The 21,573-nt window shown below is 51.5% G+C and overlaps 1 protein-coding gene across 1 annotated transcript in view; it reads left to right on the forward strand.

Moving 5' to 3' along the window:
• Positions 1 to 21,573, forward strand: part of CCN4 (cellular communication network factor 4) — a 32,135-nt gene extending 10,562 nt beyond the window's left edge. The window contains exons 2-5 of the mRNA XM_057734084.1: positions 7,344 to 7,623; positions 13,937 to 14,197; positions 17,401 to 17,594; positions 19,306 to 21,573. Coding sequence (XP_057590067.1) covers positions 7,344 to 7,623; positions 13,937 to 14,197; positions 17,401 to 17,594; positions 19,306 to 19,605 — 1,035 coding nt within the window. The 3' untranslated portion in view covers positions 19,606 to 21,573. The remainder of the gene's footprint in view (positions 1 to 7,343; positions 7,624 to 13,936; positions 14,198 to 17,400; positions 17,595 to 19,305) is intronic.

The raw sequence follows: 21,573 nt of genomic DNA on the forward strand, positions 1-21,573 counted from the left end.
ATTATTCTCCCAACTGTGCAAATATTTGAACACATCTCCCAGAAAAAAATGAGCACGTTTTAAATGTGACTATATGGGAGCCTGATAGAAACTCCAGCCACTTGGCGATGCACGCCATGAGGGTTAGCGCTTATTAATAGCACTGTCACCCTATAACAGAACTTAGCAAAAATTTCCTAGAAAAGACCAGATAGTAAATATTCTAAGCTTTGTGGACTATAGGCTCTCCATGGAATATTCTTTTTCGTTTGTTTTTTTACAACCTTTTTAAAGGGTAGAACCCATTCTAGTCTGTTACAAAAATGTTGTGGGCAGGATGTTCCCGGGGGTTGGTTTCTGGTCCTTGCTCTACAATGCAGGTGCCTTTTTCATACTCCCGTCTCCTCCTTAGGAAGCTAGGTGCTCCGTGAGGCTTTGTACTGGGAACTTCGTAAATGCTTTATATACGTTTGATGAATGAACGAATGCATGGCTCATTATTTGGAAAGATATCTGGCCTCCTGCCCTTTCTACCTTCTCCAAATAAAGTTGACTTTCCTAACCAGAAGCTCACAAGACTGAGTGTTTATAAAACCAATGAACAGAAAATCTCAACAATCCTTCCACCTCCCATGACGTGCAGCCAGGCCAGCACTGAGTCAGCGCCCGGCCTTCAGGTCCCTGAAGATACAGCCATCGGAGCTGGAGTGAGTGTGGAAGACTCTGGGCAGTGCTGGTTCCTCCTCGAACACTCAGGCCAGGCACCCTGCGGGGGGCTGAGCTGAGAGCTTTCCAGGATGGTGGCCCCACCTGCAGGGCATTCCCACCACAGCCCCCAGGTATAGATCCCTAGGGGTACCCTCCTCTGAGGTGGTACCCAGAAAATAAGTGTCCACCAGCTCGCATGGTAGCTACCTGTTAGCTACACCAGATGTGAAAACAAAGCGTTGGGGAGGGCAGGACACAGGGCATCCCCAGCTCTGGACCCAGGCCCGTGCCCACATTCTCCCACCGCCACCCTCCCCCCCACCCCCACCCCAACGCCTCTTTTTTCAGTGAAAGAACAAAAAGAAACTGCTTCCAGGCAGGGCAGCCTTTTCCTAAAACCCCCAGGGCCCAGCTGGGGCAGGCTCAGGCTATTCCTGTCTCAATCCTGCCCCCTGGTGGAGCATCTGGGTGCGGCCGCCCAAAAGCGGACAAGCTAAGCTCTCAACCATCCCTTCCACTCACCGAGCGCTTGCCCAGTGCGTGCCAGGCTCAGTGCTGGGCACCCAGGAGTCAAGAAAGGGCAACCTGTCCGCGAAAAGCCGCCAGAGAGGCTCCCATCTCCTCTTCCGGTGGCCCTTGGCAGCTTGGGCTCGACTGCATCACAATTCTCACCACCCCGTGTTGGGATCTTGTGTGTGTCTGTACTGCGACTGCCTTCGGGTAAGAACCACACCTTGTTCATCTGAGCACCAGCTGCGCAGGAGATGCTTAGTGCATGTGTGTGACGGAAGGATGGAGGAATGAATGAATGGATATGAATGTGAATGAATGAGGGAGTAGGGCAGCATGGTGATTACAAGTCCCTCTGGAGAGACACTCTGGGGACACTCACAGACCCCTGCCCAGCTGCGAGACCGTGACCAAGCTCCTTAAGTTATCTGAGCCTCAGTTTCCTCATCTGTGAAATGGGGCTAAGACTCTAACTGCTCATTAGGGCTGCTGGAGGATGCTGTCATCATCACCATTTTACAAATGAGGAAATAAAAGCTCAGAGAGGGTGAGCACAGCCCTGGGTCACAGAGCCTTGGGAAATGGGTTCCCTTACTGCAGATGCCCTGCTCTTTCCTCCTGGTCCCAGTGCCCTGTTCATCGATAAACCACACACTCTCAGAGGATGGTGGGGCCCAGTTCCCTCATCAGTCAGGATGATTAAGGTCTCCTGGGTGGCACCTACCACTGCCAGCCTCCTACTCTCTGCACCCATACCTACCGCCATTCATTTTTATAAAAATGAAATAAAACTGTCAGTAAAAGTCAAATGATAGACTTACATGTTCCTGGGTCCATTTTCAGGCAGCTGGAAAACACTAGAAAATCTGCAGGTACTGTGCACCTAAACGTCATAAAATTATAAAATTATATATGCAGCATTTCCTACAGGGTCTTCAATTTTTCAGTTGAAATTTTTTTCAATTCTTTTCCTCTTTAATTTTAATCTGCTTAAGATTGTCCAACAAACACAATTAAAGGGATTTCTTCCTTGCTTTTAACCTGGCTGCTGATTATTCCCCCTGTCCAGAGGGTTAAGTATCTGAGAACGTCTTGGTCCACTCAGGCTGCTATAACAACTGGGCGGCTTCTAAACAACATGAATGTATTGCTGTACAGTTCTAGAGGCTGTAAGTCCATGATTAAGGCCAGCATGGTCGCATTCTAAGGAGGATGCTTTTCATAACTGACATCATCTCATGTGTCCTCAGATGGCAGAAGGGACCAGGAAGCTCTCTGGAGTCCCTTTCATAAGGGTACCAATCCCATCCATGAGGGCTCCACTCGCGTGACCCAATCACCTCCAAAGTCCCCACCTCCTACTATCATCACCTTTAGAGAGGTTAGGACGTCAACATATAAATTCGGGGGGACACCAGCATTCAATCCACAGCAGACACTTAGGGGTCTTATCACGGGGAGCTGCTCTTTTTTAATTTTTTTTCATTTTTCAGTCTTTTTCACAAAACATTCAAAGCAAAGTACATCATTTCAATTAACTACCCGACACCTGCTTACCGAGCTGGGTGTCATCCTATGAAACCACAGAATGGTGTGTGTTCTGCAGATCGGCCTGGACTGTTTGGTGGAAGGCTGTTCAAGCCACCAGTGAGTTAGGCATGTAAGTGCAGTTCTAGAAAAGTCACATGTTAAGAAAGGAAGATGGCCTAGAATCCCCCCACTTTATCCACCTCCGGCCCAGTTCTCTAAGACACGGTTCCCATTCTCAAAAGAAACCCCAGGGGTGCAGGTCCATATATAAATTCTGGGTCCAGCATAGAAGAGCTGAAGCTGAGTATTCCAAGTGGGCTCCAGGCATCTTAACAAGGTCCTTAGGCCAGTGGTTCTCACCCTGGGCTGCACTCAGGGCCCAGGATTCTGCCCAGACCACTTCAGTCAGGCTGTCTGAGGACAGTGGCCGGGTATCAGCGTGTATTAAAGCTTCTGGGTGGTTCTAACATGCAGCAAAGCTTGGGAGCCATGGTGGGAGGTGACCGTTGAGGCACTGCCCTGGGTCTCTGAGGACAGAGGAGGCAGGCGGTGGGCTCGGCCGGGAGCTGAGGGGCTGCGCGGGCGGAACCGGGTAGGAGCCTGAGCTCTGGGCGCCTGGCCCGGGAAGCCTCAGGGCACGGCACCCACCCTCCTGCCTTCCCCGTAAATACAGTGGTGTCCACGGGGAGTCCACATCCAGAAGCACATCAAAAAAGAGACTTTTATGTGAACAACTGCAATTTGGAAGTACCCAAGGCTGTTCTTGACTCTCTCTGGCCTTCTCCAGATGATAGATATTCTCCTTGCTTTCTGATTATTTTCCTTCCCCTTTTTTCACCTTTAGCTTTTGCTGTTAGAAAAAAAATGATGTAGGCCCCGTACAGCAGTGAGTTTGCAATGGTCCCGTACCAAGGCCAAGGGCAGGCAAACATGCAGCGCCACCTTGGGCATTCAAGGTGGCTGATGTCGTGTGTGTGTGTGTGTGTGTGTGTGTGTGTGTGTGTGTGTGTGTGTTTGTGTGTGTGTGCGCGCGTGCGCACGCGCGTGCGTGCATTCACTTCCCCTGGGGTGTGGGTGCTGGACAAGGCAGTCGGGATTCAGAGGGTCATGCACCAGTCCTAGGGGTCCTCGGGCCCTGGGGTCTAAAGGTCTTCCCATCCCACAGCTCACATAGAGGACCTTCTAGGTCTGGGAGGTTTCCTACCACTAGATGGCGCCAACAGCAAGGGCTTGGCTCAGCAGATCTGGTGCCCTTCCCTCCAGGGCCCCAGAGAGGGACTGTCACCTGTTTCCTTGTCCAAGGGTGGCCTTCTTTGCAGCATCCCTTAAGTATCTGTGTGCCCTGGGGCTCCCGGCATGAACTTGGAAAGGAGGCTTCCTTCTAGGCAGCTTTAACTTGGTATGGAGACAGCAGGATGGAGAGTAACCACGTGGAGATAGTTACTCTCCAGATTACAGCCCGTCCCCGCTCCAGATCCTCAGGCCCTGTGCTGGGCCCTGTGGGTACGAGGGGCGGCACTCAGGCAAGGAAGTGCAAGGGCAAAGTCATGCTTTTGAGAGTCTGCTGTTTGCCAGGCCTGCACACATGGTGCTTCTGCATACACCATGCCCCTGGCACCCCCAATAGCTCCCGAGGGGGCATTATTGTGGCCATTTCACAGATGGGGATATTGAGGCTCAGAAAGGTCAGGAAGCTTGTTCAAGGCCACACAGAGAGAACCCACTTCTGACTGTCTCCGGTCCCATGTGCTGTGTTCTTGACACTCAGAGCGGAGAGAAAAGGTTCCAAGATGATAGGTCCTGAAAAAGCAAGAGACACCAAAACCCCTTAGAGTCAACAATCCTCCGTCCATACATTCCACCGAGCAACGCTTACATACCCTGCTGTGGGCTGTGGGCCATGTTTCAGGCCCACAGAGAGAAGTGAGGCACAGACACTGCCCTTTACAAGTTCATATTCTAGTGGGGGAGGCAGCACCTCTAATACAACCAGGAAAAGGCATGGAAGGCTTCCTGGAGGAGACGGTTTTTTGATTTCCCCTGCCAAGAGTAGGTTCTGAGGGTCTAGGGATTGTCAGAGATGGTCAAGGGGACTCATAAAGCTTGGGCCTCCACTGTCACTAGGAAAAGTCTCTCTCCATGGAGGCAGAAAGAGGAGTATGTGTGTGTGTGTGTGTGTGTGTGTGTGTGTGTGTGGTTTCATTGATTTAGGGGCTTGGGGTTTTGTTGTGTCATGTTGTGTTTTTCAAGGAAAAGCAAACAAGAGCAGGCAAACTAAATGCTTTCCAGATGAACACAGACCAGCACTGCCAGTCTCCGGCGCAATCTGTTCCCTGCCTGCAAACCTGCCTGAAACCAAGCCTACAGGTGACAAAAGCCTCAAATCAAAGTTTGCATTTTTGACTTTCAAAGTCCCTTTGTCAAATCAGTATTTACTGCACTCGTTATGTGCCAAGCTCAGAATCAGGAGTTCAGCTAATCCAGCACTTCAACCTGGACCATCTCTCCTGGCCTCTGGTTCTCCACAGCCAAGCGTTCAAGGGTGCACCTCACTCACCTCGGCAGAGAACATCCTGCCCTGGTGTTCCAGGGGCTGCCCTGGCACCTAGCGCTCTACACACAGCCTCACGTTGTGATAAATCACCTGTACCTTCTGTCACTCCTAGAAGTCGTGGTTCCACAAGCACAGGAAATTTTTAACTTCATCTTCAAATGCTTAAAACTTAAGAGAAACAGTGAGCTAGCTCAGCAAACGTTTGTTGAGTGACTGAAAGAGCCCAGAGGGTTAGAGGCAAAGGGCCCAGAAATAAGAGCTGGGAGAGTCATTTGTGCCTCGTCCCTGACGTGGGCCGTGTTGTCCTGGATATGTCCCTCTGCCTCTTCAGGGCTCGGTTTCCTCCTCGGGAGAAGCAGGAATTTCAGCACCTGTTGTTCAGAGAACGAAGTGCAGATCTATAAATCCACAGAGCGGGGCTCCTCTGGTTCTAGATGCAAGCCCCACCCCCCCCAACCCCCCCAACACAAGCCCTGGCCTCACCTCTGATAACCTCCGAACTCAGGAGTCGAAGTTGAGAAGCCCCAGACAGAAGGCTCCCAGCAGGGACCACTGGCCTCGGGGTGGGACAATAGCTGGGAGCTGCCGCAGCCCCCACTGTCTGTCCCCAGGCAATTCCATTCCTCCCTGGGCTTAGGTTTCCACCAGCGTAAAGAGTGAGGGCGAGGATGGTGCTTCAGGAAGGCAGCCGGAGGGGCTGGGCAGGTGACTGGATCGCTGAAGCACAGACAGTTGGAAGCTCCCAATACTGGCCCGCGCCCCAGAGCAGCCTCCCGTTCTATCTGCCTGACCTTCCGCGCAGGGAGGGCTTTTCGGGCCTTATTTCCCCTTCCCCTCTGGCCTGTTGTCCTATCCATCATATTTGCTAGGACAAGGATGAGTACATCGGCTGCGGGATGGGAATGGAGCTCTGGGGAGGAGCGCAGGTGCGGGAAGTGGCGTGGGCCTCCATCACTCTTAGCGTAAAATACGACCCCTCTCCGCAGGGTTTCCACCGGCAACAGGAGCATCAGTCCCTTCCCACAGGGATAGAGTGAGCCAGCTGCCGCAGCCATGAGGCTGGACACCACTGCCACCCACTGCAGCCCTTTCCCGGCGCTCAGAGGGGAAAGTAGTAATAATAAAATAATAATAATAATAATAATAATAATAATAGCAGCTGGCTGAAACCCGATGTTAAATACGCATATCGCTTATATGTGGAATCTGGAAAAAAAGATACAAATGAACTTATTTACAAAACAGAAATAGACCTACAGACATAGAAAACAAACTTACAGTTACCAAAGGGGTGGGGGGAGGGGGATAAATTAGGAGTTTGGGATTAACAGAGACACACTACTGTACCTAAAATAGATAACCCACAAGGACGTACTGTTAAAGCACAGGGAACGATACTCAATATCTTGTAATAACCTATAAGGGAAAAGAATCTGAAAAAGAATTTACATATACGTGTGTGTGTATGTAAGTATGTACACCTGAATCACTGCGCTGTACTCCTGAAACTACCACAACATTGTACATCAGTGTTCAACATATACCTCAATTTAAAGGAAAATATGAGTCAGCTCTTAAGGACTCTCCGTGGAGTAGAGAGGGTGGATCTTCAGGACACAGAGAAAAGAGCAAGGGGGTGAAAAGAGCAAGCGGGTGTGGGCCACGCCTCACAGCGTGACTCATGGGAAGGCATTTACTCAAAGCCGAAGCGTCCTCATCTCTAAACGGGGCCAACCCACGGACCTCCCAGGTTTCGGGATGATCAGAAGGGAAGGAAACGCCCATGGGGCTCAGAAAGCTGAGGCAGAGTCTGTCCCCGCCTCCCCCTCGCCCCATCGTTCCAGCAGGGGAATTCAGGCAACTGGCTTCATGCCTCTGAACGCTGGCTCCTCCTATGGTCGTACTGGGGGGAAAGGAGACGTCTGACGGTTAAAAGCACAGCAGAAAAACATAATTTGATAGAAACCTTTTAAACACCATGAAGATGGGAAGGTGACTGCAAGCCTTTGGCCTTTGAAGCCCCTCCCTGGCAGCCCCCTTTATGTCTGCCCTTCCCCCGCAGGCCCTCTCCCCAGCCCCCACGGCCATGGGCTTCACCCCGGCACCCCTGGAGGACACGTCGTCACGCCCCCAGTTCTGCAAGTGGCCATGCGCGTGCCCGCCGTCCCCACCCCGCTGCCCGCTGGGGGTCAGCCTCATCACTGACGGCTGCGAGTGCTGCAAGATGTGCGCTCAGCAGCTCGGGGACCCCTGCACGGAGGCTGCCGTCTGTGACCCCCACCGGGGCCTCTACTGCGACTACAGTGGGGACCGCCCGAGGTACGCAGTAGGAGTGTGTGCACGTAAGTGAGACCCCCTCACCGTCTGGCCAGCCCCCCGCACCCCCAGCTCTGGCCCATGCTCCCCCCCCCATAGCCCTTCTTCTGGCCTGGCTCCAGGTCTGCAGGAAGTACGCACCCCTCTCCAGCCCAGGCTGTAATTAGAGGCCAGACGCTGGGCCCTCCCTGAGGAGGGAGGGAGGCTACATTTCTCTTGCATCCAGAACCTGGCTATCTTCTCTGTCCTCCATCCATGGATGAGTCCAGGGAAGAAGGATCCACCAGGAAAGACCTTAGCCTGGTTCGGTTCTCTCAGGGGTAGAACTCTTTGCTGGATGTCCATGACCTCCTAGGGGCACCAAGACCCTGCAGAGCTCCAGATAGTTCAGCAATAGTATAAATTAAAATCATATGGTTTTAAAACATTTAGTAGCCTTAAAAGAACAAACAGCAGCAGCCTGGAAGCATCCCTTCCTACCATCCGCCCGCGTTCCTCTTGTTACTATGGTCACTTTTAACTTTTCAGCCCTTTCTTCTGGTAGTTGCAACTATTCAATACAACTATTCAATTCATTATCCACGATCCATATTTATTGGCCTAAAATATTGATTGTGGATAATCTACAAATGATACTATATGATAGCTGATGACTTAGCTCCTTAATACCACCTGTCATCTCCCCCAGCTTCCAATATCATTGCCATATTTTTGGTTATAAACCACGATTTAACCACTATTTACAATACTAGGACTGTGTAAATGTTCTTTGCTGCAACTGAGATAGTGTACTTGTTTGAATTTCCTTTATTATGAACTCTTGTTTTTCCTGGGGTTTCTATTTGCCTTTGATTTTTCTTCAGTATTGGTCTTTATAATAGCCCCATGCTGGGGGAGAAGCTGTTGTTGCTTGTTGTTTGCTCTTCACAGGATTCTACCGTTTCCTTTGTTGTTCCCAGAGACCTCCTTTCTGGGACTTTCTGGTCTCCTGCTTCTATCTGGACTGGCATTCACTTAGCTTGAATCATCTAAGTATTTATTCAAGATACAAGACCCAGCATGATGAAAAGAGGTAACTAGGCATCACGATGCAGCACCCTAACTTCTAAAAATTTACACAAAGCCTCCTAAACCCAAGAGCTCCTTTCTTCCCTTAATGCTGTATTAAACTTTCCCCATAACTGTGACTCTAATACACTCCATTGCATACCCACACACAGCAGACTTTCTCATCCTCAGTTAACCCAGTATATTCCCTGAAGTGATGCGGGTTATGCACAGAATTTCAAGTCAAGACAATCATGGTTAACTTATGAGCACCTTCTGCTCTTTTGACATTAGTTCACGCTTCAACTTTCACACCAAGTCATCTGTCTTTAGCGTTCCAAGTAACCACCATTGATTCCGCCATCTTTCCATTTTTCCCCCTTTTACTGAGACTCATTCCCAGAGCAGCCCCACAAAACAAAGAGAACTTGCAGATTCCATCTGCATGGAAACAAAGTTCAAAAAGAACTTGCAGATTCTATCTGCATAGAATCATCTGACGTGTTGGTTAAAAATGTTATTCCTCAGCCCCACCCCAGACTTACTCACTCAAATTCTCTGAGTGCAGAGGGGAATCTCCAACTTAACCAGCTCCTTGGGTGATTCTCATGCTCAGGTTTGAGGCTGACTGCTAATGTATATAGTCACTCACATACTCTCTCCCAGTACCCAGGTAAGGAAACCAGGCTGAGCTTTCCTGCACTAGAATCCTCTCCATCTTCTGTCTCATCATTGCTTTCCCCCTTTACAGCTGTTCTTCAGGGTCATTAAAAGGTAATTCATTGTGACTATACGAATCTCTAAAGTTGCACTGACACCTCACAACATGCCAGGCACCACAACTTTATAGACATTCTCTCATGGACTCATAGACCGTACAGACCCTGGATCTGCCTATTGTGCCTGCCTTTACCACCAGGGAACTGGAAAATCACCTTCCCATCCACCCCGACTCCTATCTCTTTGCATGCCAGGTCCTGCCTTCACTCAGCTCTCCTTCGTCATGAGTCTCTGTCTATTCCCATTCCTTGTATTTGAAAAGAAGGCTGTGGTTTTCAGGAGACAGTAATAAGTACTACACTTACCAAGGGTTCTCTGGTCACATAGGTCTACAGACATTGGAATAAATAAGGTTCACCAAGTGAAACAGAACTTTTCAGGGGTTTTAAATGTTCATGTCCATGGTCGAATTCCAAAAAGAGAGTTATCATAAGAAGATATTGAGTCATCATGTTTCTTTTCAAACTTATTTGTACAGTGAACTCTTTCACCCAGGCAGACTTTTACCCAATCACCCACTCACCCCATCTCACACACACACACACACATACACAAATTCACCAGTGTTCTACTGAACATCTTCCCAGAAATGTTGCCATAGTGTCTGAATTCATGAGACCCTAATGCAAGAAAGAAGTGAATCCAGGGTCTGAAAACTATAGAGAGGAAGACCCTTCAGGGCCAGAGAGGAAAGAGAAAGAAGAGTTCCGCCACACAGACAATCCGTCAGCAAATGGCCAACAGTCAATGGATGATGCCCAGGACAGGCTAAATCTCTCCTTAGAGGTGTGCATGTAATTAAGCCAGGACAAGGTAATAAAAATGAGCAGTTGCAACACTGGCATAAATAACTCAAAGATGGGATCATGGGACTACAGCAAACTAGTGAATGCAAGATTTGGCCACTGAGGCCAGGCAGAAAAGTGAGCTTGGTCTGATCCAGTCTGCTCAGTTTTCAAGAGAATCCTGAAAGAAATCCAGATTTGTGTATGATTTGTAAATGTTGGCAACACATTCAAACATTTTTTTAAAAAACAATCCAGGGGCCAAACTAAATACATCTGTGGGCAGAGAGTGACCTCTGAATTAAACTGTTTGGCTATTTTGGTTGTACAAACACGATTCTGCATTCAATGCAGCTGGGTCAGGCTTGAGGGTTGTGTGGTTTGCTGGAAGGATCATGACATTTACAGGCAGACAGACTTGAGTTTTGCATCCTGGCTTTGCTACTTGCTGGCTACGTGACCTTGGGCACGTTGTCTTAAGGAGCTTGATTGGACCAGCTTCGTGTGGTGGTTGAGGCTAAACAAAGGATTTCATTAGAGCCTAAAATGTGATCGGCTGCTCTTGGTGACTGTCTCATGCGCTTCAACTTTTCTTTGTAGAAGTCATCTTAGCCTCATCCACAGTCATCCTCAGAGTTTGGGGGCAGGGCTGGTTCCAAGCTCAAACTGCCCAGGAAGGAGTAGAAAACCTGGTGTTGGGAGCTAAACAACCTAAGTTCAAACCCCAGCACCATAACTAACTAGTACAATGGTTTTAGGAAAGCTGCTTAACCTTTTTAAATGTCAATTTCCTCATTAAGGAAAATGTAACAATTAACAACCACCTCTCTGAGTGGCTGGAATGTCCAGTGCCTGATACATGGTAGAAGCCCCATACAGAGTAGGGCTTACCCCACCTGACATCCATCCATCCATCCATCCACTGATTTATTCACACGGTGAACACAGGTTAGTGCCAATAAGCGATGGGGTTACAACAAGGCATGGCCCACTGTCCCAGCTCCCAGGCAACTGACTCCACCGGGGTGGGGCAAGGGAGTGAAGGTCTAGATGGCACAGCAAGACAACTTTAGTTCCTGGAAGTCCGTCAACAAGAGGAAAGCTCACCAGTTCATGCCTGGGCTTGCAAGTCTGAGTGGTGAAGGAAACTCAGTCAACTTTCTCATCTAGCCAGGAGCTGGTCCTTCAATGAATTAGAAAGAAATCGAAAAGGAAGGAGTGCCAGAATCCGCTGATGGGACTATCCACAGCTGTCACGTACCATCCATCCCTTGCCCCCACCCCCAAACCTCCTAGGAGACTGTGAACAACTCCTAGAGGCAAAGGTTCCCAAACCTGGCTGCAAACTAGATTCACCTGGGGAGCTACCAAGGGCAAAAAAATAAAAATACCGAAGCTTAGGTCCACTCTCATATACTGGGGCATGGTGTGGGCATCAAAATTTTAAAGAGCCCCCCACCCCCGGGGTGCCCCTGTGCAACAGATGATAAGAACCACTGTGCTAGCGGCTCCCAACGCCCGGCACTGCTCTCTCCACCCAAAGTTCCTACACACGGGGCAGAGACTGGCTTCAGCAACTCCCCTCTTCCCCCCCCACCAACACACAGGGGCACACGCATGCACACACACTCCCTAGAGCGAGAGGGCTCCACCAGGGCTGACTCAGAACACAAAGATGAGTGATTCACCCAGTGCTTCCTCTGCTTTGTTTTGTTTTCCTATTTCCCTGCCTTTATGAGTGTCTGGTGGAAGGAAATGGATGGTGGAGTCAGAGCCCTGGGGGCTTGGGGCGCAGCTCCATCAGTCACCAGCTGGGTGACCTTGAGCAGATGAACCATTGTTCTCCCACCTCCCAGCTCCCCTCTCTGCCAAAGGAAGAAAACAAAGCTCCCCTAGGGCAGTCACTGTGAGGACTGCATGAGATAACATATCAGATGATGCCTGGCTCCAGATGAGACAGGCAATATGTGTTAGTGCCTCTCCTCTCTGTACCTCCTCCAGCACAATGACCTCCCAGGAAAACCAGCAGTCACCCCAACATTCCCACAGGCTGCGATCCACCCCCCACTACTCTGCTGAGCTGAGCTCTGTGATCTTAGGGGCATGATTCAATCTCGCTGAGACTCAGGTTTGCTGTAGGGGAAAATACAGGTGATGATGTGGTACCATTTCCTTATGGGATGAAATCGGCAATGCAAGGAAGCCTAACGTAAAGCAGGTCAGGTGACCAAGAACCTTCACTCCTGTTAGATACAGGGATGATGATGATGGCGGTGATGAGTCACCTTCAGGTGAATCCAGGAGGCAAGCTGGAACTATTGGCAGACTAGCCTTCCTCGGGTGAACGCCCTTGCTGCCCTGAACTGGGCTCTCTGCCTGCACTTCCAGACACTGTCCTCCAGGCAGGACTGACATCAAGGGTGGGAATGCTGGAGGGGGCCCAGCAAGCCCAGATCTCTCCTGGAACTCCAGGCTTGCAGAACCAGCCCCACACAGCCACTCTGATGTCAAGCTGGCATCTCTTCTCTAATGAGGAACTTGAGTTCACCCACCCCAACCTTGTTCCTCTGAGGACAGAGCGTCCCTCTCCTTCCAGGGCTCAGAACACAGAACTACGAGTCCTTCTTCACACTTCTCCGGTCATCCTCGCATCCCATCTGTCAGCAAGTCCTTCCAAATATACTCAGAAGCTGAGCCTTCTCCTGGCTGTCCCTCCCTGGTCCATGCACCACCACCACCTCTTACCTGGATTCCTGGCGTGGCCTCCTGATGCCACCTGTACCCCATCGATCTGTTCTCAATCCAGCACTACGAGTGTTTTCATGAAGCATAATTCTTATCATTGATTTAACAGTTACTCATTGAGCACTTACTGTGTGTCAGCCTCAGTTCTAGACTCTAAGAGCTTTGTATTTTCCTCTGAGCCTCCAGGGAAGCCCCCCTCACCTCATCTCCTGCCCCCTGCCCTTCCCTCTCCCCTCCCTGCCCTGCCCTCTCCCACATCGCAGGCTGCTCCCACCTGGAAGGCTCCTCCCCCAGCACCTGGGCAGCTCTCCTCCTCAACTCCCTCCCATCTTTGCTGAAGCATCATCACCTCTGAGAGGCCTTGCCTGTCACCTTATTTAAATCTGCAACACGCTCCCGCCCTCCCAAGTCCCATCAACATTCTAGAGGATCTACTGTCCTTCCTCTGACCCCCGCTACAATGTAAGCTTTTCGAGGGCACAGCTTTTGTGTCCTTGCTCCACTGCTAAATCCGCAGCATTAGAACACTCCACAAATATGCATAGAATGAACCCAGTCTTTGTTTCAAAGTGTTCCAATTCGCTTTACATCACCATCGCCCGGCTCAGAACCATGGCCTAGAGGCAGATACCTGACAGGACCAGGCTTTGGGCCACTTGCTGGGACAGGACAACGGGCTGGCCGCAGGGTCCCTGTCTCGGCCATGCTGGAGCCTCTCGCCCCGCGTCCAGCCCTCCAGACTGGCACTGGGTGTTTCTCCGCGCGTGAAAAGAAGCCGCGGTCCCTCCGCTCATGTCTCACCAGACTCCCCACGAGAGTCTGGGCCCAAGGGCTTCGCAGGGCTCTGCCTCGGCCCTCGGCGCCTCCCCAAAGATGGGAACACAGAGGGATGGGAGTGGGGCGTGGTCCAGCGATGGGGGGGGCTGTCCTGCAGGGGGCCGCCGGAGCCCACCAGCCTGACCCTGGGCGCCTGTGTCCGCAGAGGTGGTCGGCGTGGGCTGCGTGCTGGACGGGGTGCGCTACAACAACGGCCAGTCCTTCCAGCCCAACTGCAAGTACAACTGCACGTGCGTGGGCGGCGCGGTGGGCTGCACGCCGCTGTGTCTCCGCGCGCGCCCCCCGCGCCTCTGGTGCCGCCACCCCCGGCGGGTGAGGCTGCCCGGCCGCTGCTGCGAGCAGTGGGTGTGCGACGACGACGCCAGGAGGCCCCGCAAGCCTGCGCCGCGCCACACCGGCGCCTTCGGTGGGTGTGGGGCGCGGGGAGGGGCGGGCCCCGGGGGTGGGGGGAAGGACCCTCCCGGAACTTTGGCCTCCCACTTGTGATTGACAGGAGCCCCCCTCCCATTTCCCGGTCCACAACCCGGGAGTGGTGTGACCTTGGGAAAGTCACATCTCCTCCGGGACCCTGTTTCTCCATAGGTAAAATGGAAATAGGACCACCTGTCCACCTGTCCTATGGGATCCTCCATGCATAAAAGGAGGAAGTGCTTTGTAGAGAAGAAAGCAGAAACATGCGGTTCCTTATTCTCCTACTTAAGCAATTAAGAGGGGAGGGGTGGAGATGGGGGAAGGATGGCTGTGTGGGTACCCTGGAGGAGAGGCTTGAGCAGCAGGTGGAAGGACAGCGAGGAAGTGGATGGCTCCCTGCTCACTATGGGGGATGGGTGGACAGGTGAGGCTTCAGCTAGGCAAGCCAGACCAGAGGAAGCTCCAGAAATGAGGATGAGGACAGGCCTGTTTGTTTCACCCACAGCTCACCCGAGCCTAGCCTATGCCGGACATTTAGCAGGTACCAAATCAATGTTCATTATGTAGATGGATGAATGGATGGATGGATGAGTGGATGGATGAATAGATAGATGGATGGGCTGAGGAGACCTGAACTGGGGCAGTTGGAGCAGAGGTATCAAGGAAGGGACAGATGCAAGAGGAACTGAACAAGTGAAACGGAAGGTCTTGGCATCCATACAGTGTGTGGGGTGGAGGAGAGAGGAGTAACAGGGACTACTGGGGCTCGTCATTACCTGGGACAGAATGCAGGGAGTACTTTGGAGAGAAGATCTCCCTTGTTGGAGACGGGTTGAGCTTGAGGCTGGGTGCCCTGCCTGTGCGATCACCCGGAGGAGCGTCCTGTGGGGGCAGCATTGGAGGAGGGAGATGAGGCAGGGAGCTCTGGAAGTCTCCCGCCTGGAGCTGCTGCTGACCTGGGGGAAGGTGTAGAGTGAGGGGGGTGCATGGGGCAGAGGTCTGGGGGCCTGATGTTTGAGGGAGGACCAAAGAAGAGGAGGCCGAGGGGGAGACCGAGAAGGGGATCCAGGGATGTAATAGGAAAACCAGGAGCGTCTGATGACACGGAAGACAGCAGATGAGGACACTTCTAGAAGGAGAGTGTCCACCAGGCAAGTGGAATGAGGGAGTGAAGAAATGGCAGTGGAGTTTGGGTGTTCTGAGGTATTGGTGATTTTTTAAAAATTATAAGTGCATGAGACTGCTCAGGGAGATCGTGTAGAGCAGGGTGTCTCAACCTTGGTTCTGACAGCATTTTGGACAGGATCGCTCTTAGTGGAGGGGGCTGTCCTGTGCTTTGTAGGAGGTTTACATCTGGCCTCCACCTACTAGGTGCCAGTAGCACCCTCCTGCCAAATAGTAACAGCCAAAAATACTTCCAGACATCACTGCTTGTGACCTGGGGGGCAGAATTGCCTCGATGGAGGACCACTGATGTGGCCCTGAAACACCACCATTTAAGGTGTGAGAGACAATGGAGCTGAGAAAGACAAATCCAAGAGGCAGGACGGAGACGGGAGAAAGAGGGTTTCAGAAGCCAAGTGAGAAGGTATCTCAGAGAACAGACTGGACAGGAGAGGGGAGGGGAGAGGAGGAGAGAGGAGGGTGTAAAGGCCAGACAATAGAGACCTGTCCCCAGGCTGCCCGCCCCCAGGGGTCTGACTGAACCAGGAAGGAGGGTGGTCCCCCACCTCCTTCAGTTCAAGGATGCACAGCCTCTCTGAACGGGGCTTGGGGTACCCCACCCGGGCTGAGCAGCCCCCTGAAGCAGCAGTCTCCTGCCCACGAAGGAGGTAGCAGGGGAAGCTCTGTCCCCCGCAGGCCTCCCAGGGCACAGCCACAGGAGGGTCACAGGGTGGGGGAGTGGGGGAGCAGTTGTCTGCCCATTGTGTCATTGTGTGTGGCCCAGTGACCCCATTCTGACCGAGCACAAGCAGAGCCCCTGCCGAGTGGGTGACCCAGAAACTAAAGCCCTTTCATCCTTCTAAGCAAATCCCTCCCTGCCGCGCCCCTCCCCCCAGCAGCCCCAGCTCATCCTAGCCCCGCCTCTCCTCTCTTCTGTCCCCAGAGGGCTCTCTTTTCTTTCTTCTATCTCTTCCATTCTCTTCTCTCACTGGTTCATCCCTGCATTCATTCATCTGTCTCCCCTGCACACCTGCTATCTCTTCCTGTTCCTCTCTCTGGCTTCTGTGCATGTGTGTGTCAGATCGGACTGGCTTCCCCTTTGGGTCTTTCTCGTGTGTGTCTTGTTCCATCTTGCTGTGAGATCTCTCCCTGGTCTTACTGGCCTTTTACCTACCTTCATCTCTAGGTCACTCCATTTTCCATGTTCTAGATGCCAGGATACACGCGTTGATAGAACCAGCCAAGAGTTGGGGTTCGGTTCACACGTACTGAGGACTTCCTAAGGGCCAGGGACAGCTTGAGCCCTGTCACGGGCATGAACTCATCTTTTCTGTCCACAGCCAGGGACAGGAGGGAGGGGGATGCTACTGTCAACCCTTCTTACAGGTGGGGAGCCTGCAGCACAGAGGTGAGAGCTAGCTTATTGGAAGCTATCCAGCTACTAAGTGGCCACGCTCAGACCTGAACCCAGGCAATTTGCCTCTGAAACCTGTGTGTCCCCTTAATCACGGTGCCCTCGGCATCACCCAGATGAAATACTAGTACTACAATGCAGGCACTTCCTTTTGACCTTCCCCACATAATGTAATCTCTGCAGGGGCAGGAACAGTGTCTTGTAACCTTTTATTCCCAGCACCTTGCAGGTGCCTGATGGGTACTCAGTCAATATCTGGACCCTTTTATTGCCATAAAGCCCCGCAAGGCAGATGTTAATGTTCCAGTGGAGAGCCAGAGGTCCAAAGTGGGTTGTCTAGAATCACACAGCCCGTAGGTGGTCGAGCAGGAATTAAACTCATGTCCACCTGCCTCTAAAGATGGTCCTCCCTCCGGAGAGGTATAAGGAGCTCAGAACAAGTCCTCCTCTCCCTAGGAACCCAGGCGCTGGTTAGAAGCCAACTTGCCCTCCTCTGCTGAGAGGCAGCCCACCTCTCTCCTCTCTGAGGTTCAGGGACCCCAGCCCTTAGGGTGGTGATGGCGGGAATTGGGGGCTGACAGAGACTGGAAACTCATGGGGCATCTGGTCCCCATCCGCAGCAGCCACCGATGAGATAGAGCCGTGGCACAGGAACTGCATAGCCTACACCAGCCCCTGGAGCCCCTGCTCCACCAGCTGCGGCCTGGGGGTCTCCACCCGCATCTCCAATGTCAATGGCCGGTGCTGGCCTGAGCAAGAGAGCCGCCTCTGCAACCTGCGGCCGTGTGACGTGGACCTCCGGCCACACATCAAGGTGGGTCCACCTCCCAGGGTGGGGCAGGCATCTGGGACGTAACAGACAAGCCTGGCTTTGAGCCCGGCTCCTGATCTTCCTCATGGGGGCCGTTTGTATAATAATTACGCCCACATTGTGGAAGTTATTTGGGATAACATGTGTCACTGGGTTTGTGGGTTGTGAGTTTCACTCAATGGACGTGGTAACCACCTTAGCAGAATCAAGGTCACTCTGGAGAGAATCCAGGGATCCTCAGAAGTGCTCTCCAGTGATTCCGAGGGACCCTAACTGATTGCTCCTGGGCAAGCCCTCACCTGCGTGCACAGTCATGACAGCCACACCAGGGGGTAGGGGGCAACAGGGCTCAGGATGGCTGGAGTTAAATGTCCATCTCCTGCTGATTGCATGTGACCGTGGCCAATCTCCTTGCGTCTCTGAGCTCCAGTCCCCTCACTGGTAAAATACCAGAATTGATCTCAGATATCCCTTCCAGCTTTGAGAGTCAAAGATAATTAAAATAAAGGATCAAGGATGTAGCGGCCACAGTAGACTAAGACCTGATCCTTGAAATTAGACCCTATCTGATTTGCTTAACTCAGGACCTCCTTGGTTATGCCTTAGGACTGGTCATCTGCCTTGGTGTCAAGTGAAAAATAAAGAGAAAGAAAAACTCAACACTGATTCCATTTGGGGAGCACTGATGGTTTCTTGGGGATGCTGAGGAGGGGGTTGCCCAGCAGACAAGACAACCTAGCTTCCCACAAGTCCTCCTCTTGTCTCTGCTTGCTCTCTGATTCTTTGGTCCTACTAGCCTTTGTATTCTTGGTTCTTGGTACTCAGCAGACATCCCCTAACTGAAAGCATGAAAGGAAGTTTACCAGCAACAGGAAAAACGGGAGCAGAGTCCTAAGCTGGGTGAATGCATGGTGCATGCGAGGTAGAGGAGGGTTTACCACCAAGCTAATTTACGTCCGTTGCTGTTGGCTCGTGCTTTCCATCCAGGTTCATTTCCATAATTATGTGTCTGAGATGGTCTCAGACTGTACAAGCTCAGGCCCCACATCACTTGGATCTGCTCTGACCCTGTTTCTGGCATAGTGCCAGTACATAGGATACCCCGACAACCAATTATTCAGTGAGCTTAGAAAGTGCCTACTGTGTCCCAGGCACAGAATTAAACAGTAGGGACCCCGAAAGAGCCCCACTCTCAAGTGGCCCACAGCTCCATGCAGACAGAGCTCCCTCTAAATAATGCCCATCCAGTTGAATAAGTTGCATGGTAAGGGTGTGTGTGAGAGTCTGTGGGAGGCAGAGGAGGAGGAGTTTAGGGTAAAATGCATCCTCCAATCATGGGGGCCATGATGTTTCTGCCCCTAACCAGCAGGGGGCGCTTGGTTGGCTGAAGGAGCCACAAAGGCATCCTGTGCTGGTGAAACTGACCAGGGACTGGGCTTTGGCAAGGCAGAAAAAGGGAAAGAAGGAAAATTGCAGGTTGAGAGGTGCCACCGCAGCAAGGCAGTCCCTTTCTGTGCTCGTAATATGGCTTTCCTCCCATATAATACGGCTGGGTCTCCCCGTATTTGGGTGGTCCTTCCTAGTTTGTAGATGTTGCAAATCAGAAAATAAGGTGGGGTGTCTAGTGAGTGAAAAGAGAAGAACTGAGAGCTTGGAGGGAGGAAAGTGGTTGTTGACCCTCTGAACATCTCAACTGAAACCTTCTTTCCTGCAGGAAGGGAAGAAGTGTCTGGCTGTGTACCAGCCAGAAGCACCCGTGAACTTTACGCTGGCCGGCTGCACCAGCACACGCTCCTACCGGCCTAAGTACTGTGGGGTCTGCACGGACAACAGGTGCTGCATCCCCTACAAGTCCAAGACCGTCGATGTCTCCTTCCAATGTCCCGACGGGCCTGGCTTCTCCCGCCAGGCCCTGTGGATTAATGCTTGCTTCTGCAATCTGAGCTGTCGGAATCCCAATGATATTTTTGCTGACTTGGACTCCTACCCTGACTTCTCAGAAATTGCCAATTAGGCAGGCACCAAACACGGGCTTGAGGCCTGGCCCTGTGCTTATAAAGCAGCCAGCCTTCTGAGGCCCACACTGAGCCTTCTTTGGTCCACTTCCCACTCTTTTCTAATTACCAGGATCCAGACCCGTGGCCCCCTTTCCTGTCTCCAACCACCCAAAGCCCCTGTCGTGGTGCCTCTCAAGCCCAGACAATGGGTCCTCTCCCTGGCAGCATCCTGCACACACTCCAAAGAAAGTGCCTGTCTTCAGCTGTCCTGGACAACACCCAAGCCTGATCCAGCCTGAGTCACTGAAGTCCTGCTGGATCTTGCCCGAGTCCCCAGGAACAGAATCAGCTAGACATTCAACATCACTAATTCTTTCTTTAGATACCAAACCACAAAACTCTCTGGGTTCACTCAGCAGGATAGATGGGATTTAGGACAGTGGACCAGTCCATTATTTAGGCCCTGCCAAGAAGTACTCTAATCAACAGTTTTGACCACCACACACCAAAGAATCTCTCATCCCAAAGATCTGTGCCTCCCAAGGTCACCCAACATTTGCCAAGTGAGGTGAATGGTTGTTTGGCTTTGATTTTTTTAATGGACAATTGTATCCATTAATCCGGGCATCGTCGAGGTTAAGTTTCTCTTCACCCCTGCACTGTGAAGGGTGTACGTTGGGTTCATGCCATTGGGTTCCCTTCTTGCAGAAATGCAAGATGATAAACTTCCTTCTTTTTCCTGGGTGAAGTCCCTAGTCAACACTGCTGGGTCAGAGCAAGGTCAGCCAAGTTTCAGAAGGAGCTATTGACCCCAGCACCGAATCTGCTGCTTGTGGACATGGCAGGGCGCTGGGCAATTGGCCAGGCTCCTCCTCACCTCTGGACCCTCTCCCTGCCTGGGGGCTCGTGGGAGTTGGTGGAGTCCCGTAGGGTGATGCCTCTGGCCCCGAGAGTGGTGACCCGTGACATTCCTCTGCATTTAGGGACCCTTGGGTCCAGGTCGAGTGAGGGTCAAACCAAGAGGTGGGTCCAGTGAGCGTAGCCTGGGACGGCAAGGGTCGCCGGGTCCAGGATACGTCTCTTTCTGCCTCGGTGCCCACTTCACAGACTGTGGGTCTACTGACCCAAAAGCCCAGTTCTGGTGCAAAGACGGAGGTATACCAGTTGTTTCAAAACAGAAGTCTATTTAACAGGGATGAAAAACTGAAAGGGTTTGAAGCTATTCAATAAAAGGAAAGGAAAGTTGTTATTAATGGAAATGAGGTTATTATTTATTTTATTAGTAAAGTATAAATATTTACTGCTGTAATTCTTCTATTTGGTACCTTCTGTGTGTCAGACATTGTTCTCAGTGCTTTAGGTACACCATCACACGAGCTCATGGAAACTTCAAGGTCGTGTTGAAAGTGCCTGTTATTTCTTCTCTTACACATGTGAAATGGAAGCTCAGAAAAGTAAGGGAGCTTGATAGAAGTCACCCAGCTGGTCAGTAGGGAGTGGGAATGCAAATCCAAGTTGAATCGACCCTATAACCCATCTTTTCCCTCTACTTTTAGAGCTTCCCAACATGTCAGAGCGTGGAAAACATGTGAGGATAAGCGAGTCTCGCTGTCATTTTTGGTTCTTATTACTGTCTCTCTAGCTCCTTTCCCAAAGGAAGAGAGTGTCTGGCTTTCAGATTATTTAGGTGCCTGAGCATCAGACAAAATCTTGGGTAAACCAAAATCATGAATCGCCTACAGATCATTCCCTCCTTCAAATCAGAACCAGCTCTCATCATGTGTTTAAAGATGCTTTTGTTACCCGATGCTGCAGATGGAGTGATGGTGCAGTTATTCGTGAGGGAATTCTGGGTAGCGAGCAGAGGGATTCCTAGCCAGGGAAAAAGGATTGAGAATGTGCCCTCCTTACTGTGACCTCCTGAATGCCCGGTGCAAGGCATACAGTGGTGCTCAATGTGTATTTGATGAATAAAGGAAATTGTG

The sequence above is a fragment of the Hippopotamus amphibius genome, chromosome 5 (genome assembly GCF_030028045.1).
Source record: "Hippopotamus amphibius kiboko isolate mHipAmp2 chromosome 5, mHipAmp2.hap2, whole genome shotgun sequence".
Classification (NCBI taxonomy): domain Eukaryota; kingdom Metazoa; phylum Chordata; class Mammalia; order Artiodactyla; family Hippopotamidae; genus Hippopotamus; species Hippopotamus amphibius.